The sequence below is a fragment of the Leucoraja erinacea genome, unplaced genomic scaffold, assembly GCF_028641065.1.
Source record: "Leucoraja erinacea ecotype New England unplaced genomic scaffold, Leri_hhj_1 Leri_87S, whole genome shotgun sequence".
Taxonomy (NCBI): Eukaryota; Metazoa; Chordata; class Chondrichthyes; order Rajiformes; family Rajidae; genus Leucoraja; species Leucoraja erinaceus.
Window position 1 is genome coordinate 438,444 of NW_026576817.1, and position 13,798 is coordinate 452,241.

The 13,798-nt window shown below is 50.7% G+C and overlaps 1 protein-coding gene across 1 annotated transcript in view; it reads left to right on the forward strand.

Annotated features, from left to right (window-relative positions):
- The window catches only part of LOC129694970 (monocarboxylate transporter 10-like), a gene marked incomplete at its 3' end in the record, with an annotated part of 75,974 nt that extends 74,751 nt beyond the window's left edge, over positions 1 to 1,223 (forward strand). The window contains 2 exon segments of the mRNA XM_055631710.1: positions 790 to 1,039; positions 1,041 to 1,223. Of these exon segments, the coding sequence (XP_055487685.1) occupies positions 790 to 1,039; positions 1,041 to 1,223 (433 nt within the window).
- Positions 1,224 to 13,798: the final 12,575 nt, after the last annotated feature.

The following is a 13,798-nucleotide window of genomic DNA, read 5'->3' on the forward strand; positions in this document are numbered from 1 at the left end:
TGGTGAGTCTGTGGAATTCTCTGCCTCAGAGGGCGGTGGAGGCCGGTTCTCTGGATGCTTTCAAGAGAGAGCTAGATAGGACTCTTAAAGATAGCGGAGTCAGGGGATATGGGGAGAAGGCAGGAACGGGGTACTGATTGTGGATGATCAGCCATGATCACATTGAATGGCGGTGCTGGCTCGAAGGGCCGAATGGCCTACTCCTGCACCTGTTGTCTATTGTCTATTGAAACAAATGGTACTTGAGTTTGAACAGATTGTATCATAGAAACATAGAAAATAGGTGCAGGAGTAGAGGCCATTCAGCCCTTCGAGCCTGCACCACCATTCAATATGATCATGGCTGATCATCCAACTCAGTATCCTGTACCTGCCTTCTCTCCATACCCCCTGATCCCTTTAGCCACAAGGGCCACATCTAACTCCCTCTTAAATATAGCCAATGAACTGTGGCCTCAACTACCTTCTGTGGCAGAGAATTCCACAGATTCACCATTCTCTGTGTGAAAAATGTTCTTCTCATCTCGGTTTTAAAAGATTTCCCCTTTATCCTTAAACTGTGTGACCCCTTGTTCTAGGCTTCCCTAACATCGGGAACAATCTTCCTGCATCTAGCCTGTCCAACCCATTTAAGAATGTTGTAAGTTTCTAAAAGATCCCCCTCAATCTTCTAAATTCTAGCGAGTACAAGCCGAGTCTATCCAGTCTTTCTTCATATGAAAGTCCTGACATCCCAGTGTACAGCCCCTCTCGGCCCCTGGTTGACCACTGCCTGTGGTTTGTCTGCAGGTCGCTGGGGCCCATGTACTTCACCTACGGCGTGGTGTTTGGCTGCGGCTCGTCCTTTGCCTACCAGCCCTCGCTGGTCATCCTGGGCCACTACTTCAAGCAGCGGCTGGGGCTGGTGAACGGGATCGTGACGGCAGGCAGCAGCGTGTTCACCATCGTGCTCCCGCTGCTGCTCAAGCAGCTGCTGCCCAAGATCGGCCTGAGCCACACGCTGAGGGTGCTGTCCATCTTCATGTTCGTGCTGCTGCTGGGCCAGCTTCACCTACCGGCCCCTGGCCGCGCCCGGCGGGGGCGGCAACACCAGCTCCGCCAAGCGCAAGCTCAACTTCAGGAAGCTCTTCAACGTGAAGATATGGAGGTTCCTCGGCTACCGCATCTGGGCCTTCGGCATTCCCACTGCCCTCTTCGGATACTTTGTGCCTTACGTTCACCTTGTGAGTATTCCTCATTTGTTTACGAAGAAGGAACTGCAGATGCTGGAAAATCGAAGGTAGACAAAAGTGCTGGAGGAACTCAGCGGGTGCAGCAGCATCTATGAAGCGAAGGGAATGGAGACGCAACATCTATGGAGCGAAGGAAATATTGCCCATGTCCTTCGCTCCATAGATGCTGTCGCACCCGCTGAGTTTCTCCAGCACTTTTGTCTACCCATCATTTATTTGTGTTCGATCATACATGATAACCTGGGATAGTCTGTGGAATTCTCTGCCTCAGAGGGCGGTGGAGGCCGGTTTTTAAGGGTTTGGACACGCTAGAGGCAGGAAACATGTTCCTGATGTTGGGGGAGTCCAGAACCAGTGGCCACACAGTTTAAGAATAAAGGGTAAGCCATTTAGAACGGAGACGATGAATCACTTTTTCTCACAGCGAGTTGTGAGTCTGTGGAATTCTCTGCCTCAGAGGGCGGTGGAGGCCGGTTCTCTGGATGCTTTCAAGAGAGAGCTAGATAGGGCTCTTAAAGATAGTGGAGTCAGGGGATATGGGGAGAAGGCAGGAACGGGGTACTGATTGGGGATGATCAGCCATTATATATTGCTGAATATATCATCAACTGAATATATATCATACATTGAATGGCGGTGCTGGCTCAAAGGGCCAAATGCCCTACTCCTGTACCTATTGTCTATTGGGAGAGGAGCAGGATGAGGCCATTCGGCCCATCAAAAGTCTACTCTGCCATTCAATCATGGCTTATCTATCTCTCGCTCATAACCCCATTCTCCTGCCTTCTCCCCGTAACCTCTGACACCCGTACTGATCAAGAATCTATCCATCTCTGCTTTGGAAGTACACGTTGACGGCCTCCACAGCCTAGTGGAAACATCCTCTCCACATCCACTGTATTCCAGTCCTTTCACTATCCTGCAGGCTTCAATGAGGTCCCCCCCCCCCTTCCCATTCTTCTAAACCCCAGCGAGTACAGGCCCAGTGCCGACAAACGCTCATCATATGTTAACCCACTCATTCCTGGGATCATTCTTGTAAACCTCCTCTGGACCCTCTCCAGACTGGCACATTCTTCCTCAGATATGGGGCCCAAACTTGCTCACGTTACTCCAAATACGGCCTGACCAGCGCCTTATAGAGCCTCAGCGTTACATGCGCATCGGAGCACAGTATTTCCCTCCCTTGCTACCGATTCGACTATGTCTCGGTGAGGTCCCCATTCATCCTGTTAAACTCCAGCGAGTGCAGGCCCAGCGCTGACACAGTATCTTTAAGCTGCAGCTTGTAAACCTTGGCACTGTCAGAGTTTATCTGGCGTGTGCTCGTGGAACTGATGACACAGACTGTCTGCTCGAGTGTCCTTCTGCCCTTGGCTGCTTTTCAAAAGAACATCTCGGTTTCGATTTTCACAGCCGCTCAGTTCAGTTTAGTTTATTGTTACGAGTGACGAGGTACAGTGAGAAGCTTTTGTTGCGTCTCCACCTGTTTCAGCAGCTGCCATTCCTCCCATCCCCCTCCCTCACCCCCCCCACCCCTCTCCATCTCCCCCCCCCCCCCCCCCCATCCCCTTCCCATCACCCTCCCCTCCCTTAAAATGCTTTATATTAGTTTACGACACTTGAGTCTGTGAGTTTTATACTTTTCCGTTGTTGTTGGATGTTGTTGGATGATTCCTTCAGCAGAATTAATTGATAGCCCAGTGTAGTTTAGTTAGGCAAAGAGATAAAGGGCAGAAACAGGCCCTTCAGCCCACCGAGTCCACACTAACCAGTGATAGTCGCACACTTGCTGGTCAGCACGGACTCGGTGGGCTGAAGGGCCTGTCTCTGCTCTTTATCTCTTAGCTAAACTAAACTACACCGCGCTATCAATTAATTTTGTTGGAGCAAGCCATTTAGAACAGCGACAAGGAAACACTTTTTCCCACAGAGTTGTGAGTCTGTGGAATTCTCTGCCTCAGAGGGCGGTGGAGGCCGGTTCTCTGGATACTTTCAAGAGAGAGCTAGATAGGGCTCTTAAGGATAGCGGAGTCAGGGGATGTGGGGAGAAGGCAGGAACGGGGTACTGATTGGGGATGATCAGCCATGATCACATTGAATGGCGGTGCTGGCTCGAAGGGCCGAATGGCCTCCTCCTGCACCTATTGTCTATTGTCTATTAATTAATCAGTTAAATGAATCGGATTAAATGAATCTGATTAACATTAATCAGAAGGACAGAAACGCACCGTGACGTTATTGTTACAGAGAAACGGTCTAATGCCAAAAAATGATGTTGGTTGGAAGATCGGAATTAATTTTGAGATACAGGGTGGATACAGGCCCTTCGGCCCACTGAGTCCGTGCTGATCAACGATCACCGGTACACTCGTTCTATCATACACACACACACTAGGGACAATTTACAGAAGCCAATTAACCTACACACTTGTACATCTTTAGAGTGTGGGAGGAAACCGGAGCACCCGGAGAAAACCCACGTGGGTCACGGGGAGAAGGTACAGACTCCGTACAGACAGCGCCCGTAGTCAGGATGGAAGCCGGGTCTCTGGCGCTGTGAGGCAGCAGCTCTACCCGCTGCGCTGCCGTGAAATGACCTGTCCTGGGGCTGGGACACAAGGCCTGTACTAAATTGTCCCCAGTGTGTAGGATAGTGCTGGTGTACAGGAGACCGCACAGCGGGGATCAAGGGGCTGTTTCCGCGCTGCATCTCTAAAGTCTAAAGAGATTTTAACGCTCAGGGAACTTTGAAGCTGCTAACTCTCTCCACCATCGACCCAGCAATGAAAACTGGCCCGTGGTCTCCTGACTTCATCTTTCTGCAGACAGCGATTAGTTTCTTTGTTTTGTTCGTAAGTTCATGTGATAGGAGCAGAATTAGGCCACTCGGCCCGTCAAGTCTACTCCGCCATTCAATCACGGCTGATCTATCTCTCCCTCCTAACCCCATTCTCCTGCCTTCTCCCCATAAACCCCTGACACCCGCACTAATCAAGAATCTATCTATCTCCGCCTTGAAAGTATCCATTGACTTGGCCTCAACAGCCGTCTGTGGCAAAGAGTTCCACATGTTCACCACCCTCTGACTAATGCCCCTGTCTCACTTAGGAAACCTGAACGGAAACCTCTGGAGACTTTGCGCCCCACCCAAGGTTTCCGTGCGGTTCCCGGAGGTTGCAGGTGGTTGCCGGAGGTTGCAGGTAGTGGAAGCAGGTAGGGAGACTGACAAAAACCTCCGGGAACCTCACGGAAACCTTGGGTGGGGGAGCAAAGTCTCCAGAGGTTTCCGTTCAGATTTCCTAAATGGGACAGGGGCATGGGGAGGAAGGTTCTCTGGATGCTTTCAAGAGAGAGCTAGACAGGGCTCTTAAAAATAGCGGAGTCAGGGGATATGGGGAGAAGGCAGGAACGGGGTACTGATTGGGGATGATCAGCCATGATCACATTGAATGGCGGTGCTGACTCAAAGGGCCGAATGGCCTACTCGTGCACCTATTGTCTATTGTCTATTGACTATATAGAGAAATTCCTCCTCGTCTCCTTCCTAAAGATACATCCTTTTATTCTGAGGCTGTGCCCTCTAGTCCTAGACTCTCCCACTAGTGGAAACATCCTCTCCACATCCACTCTATCCGGGCCTATTTGCCTGTTGACTGTTGGTTGGCGTTGAGTCAGAGGTTGTTGTGACACCACTCGACCAGATGTCCATCCTCCCTGGTACGTTGACTCATTACAACTTGTGATACAGCCGGCCACAACGCTGAGTCAGCAGATTTGTAGACGGCGCGGGGAGCCCTGCTTCGTCCCCCAGTCATTGGGAAAACTAGAGTAACGTGACAGGTGATTTTTAAACAGTCACCCCAGGTCTATTAAAGATAGCGGAGTCAGGGGATACGGGGAGAAGGCAGGAACGGGATACTGATTGGGGATGATCAGCCATGATCACATTGAATGGCGGTGCTGGCTCTCTACTGTGCACCTGTAGAAGTTAGAGAGAGTCCTCCTTGACAAACCGACTCTCCGTAATCTTCTCAGGAAGTAGAGGCGCTGATGAGCTTTCTTAATAATTGCATCAGCGTTCTTGGACCAGGAGAGATCTTCGGAGATGGGACATGTTGGGCCGACGGGCCTGCCTCTGTACCGTATGACTTTGTGTTCAGCTCAAGTTTCACGGAAGAACACATGGAACGAGCTGGGTAGTTGAGGCCGCTAGTTTAGTTTGGGTTACTGTCGTTTATTGTCACGTGTACGGAGATACAGTGAGAAGCTTTTGTCGCGCGCTAACCAGTCAGCGGAAAGACAATGAATGAATGATCGATACTTTATTATTGCATGTGACATCAGTGAAATTCTTTGTTTTGCATAGCAAACACATACAGGTGCACAACCTTTTATCCGGTGTTCCAGAAACCGAAAAGCTCCGAAAACCGGCCATTTTTTCCAGATGTCGTCTGCGCACTAAAGCTCCGTTTGGCGCCAAACTTGACCCAAAACGACCCACGGTCAACCCAGGTCTGTACTACTGTAGCGGCTGCCTCCTCCCTGGAGACCGGGAGACGCTTAAACATCTGTAAATCATTGCTTAAATGTTAGTCAGTTAGTTTGGAGGGCTTTTATGTGAAGGGGGGGTGAAGGGGTAAACTTTAATTCTTGGTCCCCTACCTGGTCGGAGAGGCGGGGAGCGGTCAATGCCTTACCGGGTCGCCGTGCAGTAAGCTCCGCAGCGCTGTGGCCGTTGGGGCTGCGGGCGGCGCCAGTTGTAGCTCCGACCCCGGCAACTCTACCCCTGGCTGCGAGGCGCTACAAATCCAGCGCGGCCCGCGGCCGGACGCCCCAGCTCCGCAAATGTCGGGAGTCGCCGGCTTCGCAGCGCTGGGAAACCAGCGGGGAGCGGGCAATCCCTTACTGGGTCGCCGTGCGGCAAGCTCCGGAGCGCTGTGGCCGCCGACACACAACATCGCGGCGCGTCGCTGGATTTGGAGCCGCGCAGCCAGGGGTAGAGTTGCCGGGGTTGGAGCTCCAACCGGCGCCGCCTGCGGCCGGACGGAGCCCCCAGCTCCGCGAGGTTGGGAGTCGCCGACCAGGTAGGGGACTAAGAATTAAAGTTTCCCCCTTCACCTCTACACCACCACCACCACATAAAATCCCTCCAAACTAACTGACTAACATTTATGCAATGAGTCTCCCGGTCACCCGGGAGGAGGCAGCAGCTCCAGACTTTTCAAGCCGCCCGCGCTACCTACCTAATCTACGCTAAAAATCTTCCATTCTGAAATCCGAAAATGTCCGAAATCCGACAAGTGTCTGGTCCCAAGGCTTTCGGATAAAAGGTTGTGCACCTGTAGTATGCAAAATGTACCGGGTGCTGACTACACACAACCATAATCAAGCTGTTCATTGCAAGGTAAAGTCCAGTAAAGAATAGCGATAACAGCATTTAAAAATACACAGCCCAGACCATCACACAAACCCAACCTCCCTTCCATTGACTCCATCTACACCTCACGCTGCTGCCTCGGCAAGGCCAGCAGCACAATCAAGAACGGAGACGAGGAAACACTTTTTCTCACAGCGAGTTGTGAGTGTGGAATTCTCTGCCTCAGAGGGCGGTGGAGGCAGGTTCTCTGGATGCTTTCAAGAGAGAGCTAGATAGGGCTCTTAAAAATAGCGGAGTCAGGGGATATGGGGAGAAGGCAGGAACGGGATACTGATTGGGGATGATCAGCCATGATCACATTGAATGGCGGTGCTGGTGCTGGCTCAAAGGGCCGAATGGCCTCCTCCTGCACCTGTTGTCTATTGTCTATTGTGCATTGCCTCTTTCACTTTCCTTTGATGGGTTGTTTCCTGAGGTAGCAAGACCAGCAGGCGGCACGTGACTGCCACGTTCCGTGCTCCCGGAGTCCTGTTGCCCTCCATTGATGTCCTGTTCTAACAGCGAGCATTGAGCACTGAACACCCACTGCCACCAGATAGACCCTTCATAGTCTAATCATTTCCACTCCATTGACCGCAAAGAGTGCTGCGGGATTGTGTTTGGGCAACGCAGCTTAAAGGATTGTGCATTTATTTTTCTAGGCCACTTTAGATTTAGTTTAGCGATACGACTTGTTTCAACAGACAACGTTTCAGGTCAGGAAGCTTTTCTAGTTCAGTTAAGAGTTACAGCGCGGAAACAGGCCCTTCGGCCCACCGAGTCCGCGCCGGCCAGCGATCCCCGCACACTAACACTATCCTACACACACTAAAGACAATTTACACACACACCAAGCCAATTAACCTACAGGGCTGTACGTCTTTGGAGTGTGGGAGGAAGCGGGAGATCTCGGAGAAAACCCTCGCAGGTCACGGGGAGAACTTACAGGCAGCACCCGTAGCCGGGATGCAACTCGAGTCTCTGGTGTCCACCGCTGTGCCTCTGTGCTGCCCTTCTTCAGACGTCTCCAGTGTCTTACATAGAGTTACATAGAAATTAGGTGCAGGAGTAGGCCATTCGGCCCTTCGAGCCTGCACCGCCATTCAATATGATCATGGCTGATCATCCAACTCAGTATCCCGTACCTGCCTTCTCTCCATACCCCCTGATCCCCTTAGCCACAAGGGCCACATCTAACTCCCTCTTAAATATAGCCAATGAACTGGCCACTTTATTCAGACGGGCCCCGATTTCCCACCTCCTAAAGTTACCCCAGTAATTTGTTTGTAGTTAGGTTTTCCAGTCTGATTGTAACTAATTCAATTGAAATGCTATTTAGTTGGCACTTGGCCACATCTGCCAGGTTAAAGTTAGGCACTGCATGGTCTTTAAAAAATAGGGAGACACAGCACGGACATGGGCCATTCGGCCCAACATCAGTCTAACCACTTCTCCATCACTAACAGCAATTGAGGAGGTGGAGAGGCTTTTCAGAGGACTGAATAGCTGGAAATCTCCAATGTTTCCCCCTCTACTTTCAAGCTCTGTGCTGAACACAGACATTTTCAACCAGCCCCTCCAAACATGTACTGTCCCTGCCTGCTTCAAAGTCTCCACTATTGTTCCCCAACCTAAAAAGGCAAGGATTACTTGTCTTAATGACTCCAGGCCTGTCGCACTGACCTCTGTATCATGAAGACACTCGAAAGGCTTGTGCTGGCCAAGCTGAAAAATATCACAAACCCCCTGCTTGTCCCTCTGCAGTTTGTATATCGGGCCAATAGATCTGTGGATGATGTAGTCAACCTGGGCCTACACTTCATCCCACAGAGCCTAGACCGCCAGGGGACCTATGCGAGGATCCTGTTTGTTGATTTTAGCTCTGCATTCAACACCATTGTACCAGAGCTACTACACTCCAAACTTTCCGAGTTGACTGTGCCTGAACGCCTCTGTCGGTGGATCACCAGCTTCCTGACAGACAGGAAGCAGCATGTGAGGCTGGGAAAGCACATCTCGGACCTGCAAGCGCTCAACATAGGAGCACTGCAAGATGTGTACTCTCCCCTCTCCTCTACTCTCTCTACACCAACGACTGCACCTCCACAGACACCTCTGTCAAGCTTCTCAAGTTTGTGGACGACACAACCCTGATTTGACTGATCCAGGATGGGGAGGAATCTGCCAACAGACAGGAAGTGACACAGCTGGCGTCCTGGTGCCATAGCAACAACCTATAGCTCAATGCTCTTAAGACAGTAGAATTGATTGTAGACTTTAGGAGAGCTCCCCCTCCCCTCACCCCACTCACCATCAACAACACCACAGTCACATCTGTGGAGTCTTTTAAGTTCCTGGGAACCATCATCTCCAAGGACCTTAAGTTGGGGGCTACCATCGACTCCACAGTGAAAAAGGCACAACAGAGGATGTACTTCCTGCGGCAGCTGAGGAAGCACAATCTGCCCCAGGCAATGATGGTCCAATTATACACGGCCATTGTAGAGTCTGTCCTCACCTTCTCCATCATGGTCTGGTTTGGCTCAGCCACCAAGCACGACACCTGGAGGCTGCAGATCAGCAGAGAAGGTTATTGGCTGCAACCTTCCCTCCATTGATGAACTGTACACTGCAAGGGCCAGGAAGCGAGCGGGCAAGATCATCTCTGACCCCTCTCACCCTGGCCACAAACTCTTTGAATCACTTCCCTCTGGAAGGCGACTCCGGACTGTCAAAGCTGCCACAGCCGGACATAAAAACAGTTTTTTATCCACAAGTAGTTGCTCTACTCAACAGCCAAAAATCTGTAGCCTCCTTGTGTTCTGGTATTTAATTTAATTCTTCACATGTTTAAATTATAATGTTTTATTTTTAATTGTCTACTGTATATCGTGTTGCTATTTGCGAGCAAAGCACCAAGGCAAATTCCTTGTATGTGTACATACTTGGCTAATAACATCAATTCAATTCATAGAAACATAGAAACGTAGACAATAGGAGCAGGAGTAGGCCATTCGGCCCTTCGAGCCTGCACCGCCATTCAATATGATCATGGCTGATCATCCAACTCAGTATCCCGTACCTGCCTTCTCTCCATACCCTCTGATCCCCTTGGCCACAAGGGCCACATCTAACTCCCTCTTAAATATAGCCAATGAACTGGCCTCAACTACCCTCTGTGGCAGAGAGTTCCAGAGATTCACCACTCTCTGTGTGAAAAAAAGTTCTCCTCATCTCGGTTTTAAAGGATTTCCCCCTTATCCTTAAGCTTTGACCCCTTGTCCTGGACTTCCCCAACATCGGGAACAATCTTCCTGCATCTAGCCTGTCCAACCCTTTAAGAATTTTGTAGGTTTCTATAAGATCCCCCCTCAATCTTCTAAATTCTAGCGAGTACAAGCCGAGTCTATCCAGTCTTTCTACATATGAAAGTCCTGACATCTCAGGAATCACTGGTGAACCTTCTCTGCACTCTCTCTAAGGCAAGAATGTCTTTCAAATTAAGACACAGAGTGCTGGAGTAACTCAGCGGGTCAGGCAGCATCTGTGGAGAACATGGATAGGTAACGTTTCACAGATTGCTGGAGTAACTCAGCGGGTCAGGCAGCATCTGTGGAGAACATGGATAGGTGACGTTTCACAGAGTGCTGGAGTAACTCAGCGGGTGCAGCAGCATCTATGGAGCTAAGGAAATAGGCAACGTTTCGGGTCGAAACCCTTCCGGGTTTCGGCCCGAAACGTTGCCTATTTCCAGAAGGGTTTCGGCCCGAAACGTTGCCTATTTCCTTCACTCCATAGATGCTGCTGCACCATAACTCAGCGGGTCAGGCAGCATCTGTGGAGAACATGGATAGGTGACGTTTCGAGACACAGCATGGGAACGGGCCCATCGGCCCGCCGAGTCCATGCCGGCCACTAACACTGTCACACACACACTCAGGACAATTTACCCAAGCCAATCAACATACAAACAAACCTGTTGGCGGGGAGACCCTGGAGAAAACCCACGCAGGTCACGGGGAGAACGTTTAAACTGCGTACAGACAGCACCGGAGGTGAGGATGGAAGGCGGGTCTCTGGCGCTGCGGCCTACACGCCTGTTCATCCATGTTGCCTGCTCCATACATGCTGTAAAGTCACGCTGCACGAATGTAAACAGCCTACACTGTTTCCTACGAGGAAAGATGTTGCCCAGAATTGTCACAGGATACATGCGGATACAGTTCTGCAACATTCTCACTGAGCGCTGGGCCCTTTTGTAACATTGTTGCTGAGACTTTGCAACGTGTCACTGTAGCAAACCCCGGCCGACGGCTGCATGAATTTGTCCTTTTTTTAATAAACGCAGTGTCCTCATCTACACACTGTAAACGGCTCGATTGTAATCACAGATTGTATTTCTGCTGACTGGATCTTCTTCTGTCGTATGTCTGCAGCTCCGTTGAGGCGAGCCAGGCCAACGTGTCTTGTCCAGGTCAACCAGACCTCGTTCACCATCTGGTGGCCAACCGGTGTTTGGGGCAACTGGTGACCATGTGTTCCACTGTCTGTGTTGGGTCCCCACACTCAGGAGGCGCTCACTGTCCACGAGGCCCCACCTCTTCATCGCTACTCCGTAGCCTCCGATGCCCGTCCACAAGCGGTTGAGGGTTGTCCAAGGCATGGGGTCATTGATGTACTGGTGTAGCCCAGATGGTTCCGCTGACTTCCACTGGTCTCTCCATCTCGTCTTGACCCAAGCGGCCTTGGCAGTGTCAGCCAGTGTAGTGCAGAGCAGCTCTTGGGCTTGCGTGGCAAAGGGGCGCCGTGACTTGCTGACTGGAAAGCACGTGGCAATAAACTAAACTGAAACTGAGAGATAAAAATCGTGCCGCAAAGATAGTCATGTCAAAGTCAAATTTATTCGTCAATTTCATAGCACGGTGGCGCAGCGGGTAGAGTTGCTGCCTCACAGCGCCAGAGACCCGGGTTCCATCCTGACTACGGGCACTGTCTGTACGGAGTTTGTACCTTCTCCCCGTGACCGTGTGGGTTTTCTCCGGGTGCTCCGGTTTCCTCCCACACTCCAAAGACGTGCAGGTTTGTAGGTTAGTTGGCTTGCTCTTAATGTAAATTGTCCCCAGTGTGTGTAGGATAGTGTTAGTGTGCAGGGGTCGCTGGTCGGCGCAGACTCGGTGGGCCAAAGTAACTGCATCAGTAACCCTTTTTAACAAAGGCAGCGAAACCCGCCTGTCACAGTTGGCAGAATATCCCTCCAATAGATTCACATTTAATTTAATTTAGTGACACAGCTTGGATTGTCACTAAACACAGTGACACAGCCCATTGGCTCATCAAGTGATGTGCAGAGGACAGATACACAGTGCTGGAGTAACTCAGCGGCTCAGGCAGCAGCTGAGGAGAACATGGATAGGTGAAGTTTCACAGAGTGCTGGAGTAACTCAGCGGGTCAGGCAGCATCTGTGGAGAACATGGATAGGTGACGTTTCACAGAGTGCTGGAGTAACTCAGCGGGTCAGGCAGCATCTGTGGAGAACAAGGATAGGTGACGTTTCACAGAGTGCTGGAGTAACTCAGCGGGTCAGGCAGCATCTGTGGAGAACATGGATAGGTGACGTTTCACAGAGTGCTGGAGTAACTCAGTGGGTCAGGCAGCATCTGTAGAGAACATGGATAGGTGACGTTTTACAGAGTGCTGGAGTAACTCAGCAGTAACTCAAACTGAACTGAACTGCTCTCTGGTTGTGGTAGGATGGTTCAGTTGCCTGATAACAGCCGGGAAGAAACTGTCCCTGAATCTGGAGGTGTGCGTTTTCACACTTCTGTACCTTTTGCCCGATGGGAGAGGGGAGAAGAGGGAGTGGCCAGGGTGCGACTGGTCCTTGATGATGCTGCTGGCCTTGCCGAGGCAGCGTGAGGTGTAGATGGAGTCAATGGAAGGGAGGTTGGTTTGTGCGACGGTCTGGGCTGTGTCCACAATTCGCTGCGATTTCCTGCAGTCTTGGATGGAGCTGTTCCCAAACCGTGCTGTGACGCATCCGGATAAAATGCTTTCTACGGCGCATCTGTAGAAGTTGGTGAGAGTTGTTGGGGACGTGCACAACTGCCTAAGCCGTCTAAGGAAGTAGAGGAGTTTTAGTGTGCTTTCTCGGTCATTGCTTCAGTATGGGTGGCCCAGGAGAAGTTGTTGGTGATATTGACTCCTAGATGGCCTGATAGAAGTATATAAAATGATGAGTGGCATGGATAGACATAGACGGTCCTTTTCCTGAGATGGAAATGTCCAACACTAGAGGGAGTAGTTTTGAGGTGAGAGGGGCAAAATTTAACGGGGATGTACGGGGCAGGTTTTCATATCTGCCTCCACCACCACCCCTGGCACCGTGGGTGCCTGGAACGCGCTACCAGGGGTGGTGGTGGAGGCAGATATGATAGTGGTGTTTAAGAGGTTTTTAGATGGGCTCGCGGATATGCAGGGAATGAAACATAGAAACATAGAAAATAGGTGCAGGAGTAGGCCATTCGGCCCTTCGAGCCTGCACCGCCATTCAATATGATCATGGCTGATCATCCAACTCAGTATCCCGTACCTGCCTTCTCTCCATACCCCCTGATCCCTTTAGCCACAAAGGGCCACATCTAACTCCCTCTTAAATATAGCCAATGAACTGTGGCCTCAACTATTTTCTGTGGCAGAGAATTCCACAGATTCACCACTCTCTGTGTAAAACATTTTTTTCTCATCTCAGTCCTAAAATAATTCCCCCTTGTCCTTAAACTGTGACTCCTTGTCCTGGATTTCCCCAACATCGGGAACAATCTTCCTGCATCTAGCCTGTTCAACCCTTTAAGAATTTTGTAAGTTTTCTATAAGATCCCCCCTCAATCTTCTAAATTCTTTCTAGTACAAGCCGAGTCTATCCAGTCTTTCTTCATATGAAAGTCTTGTGAAAGGAATATGAAAGAGGGATGTGCAGGCAGATGGTGTTGGCACCATGTTCGGCACAGACTTGGTGGGCCGAAGGGCCTGTTCTTGTGCTGTTCTATGAAATTAGAGCATCGGAAGGAATCCCCCGTGGTCGCGGGGAGAACGTGCAAACTCCATGCTGACAGGACGGCGCCTGTCGCTGTGAGGCAGCAGCGCCAC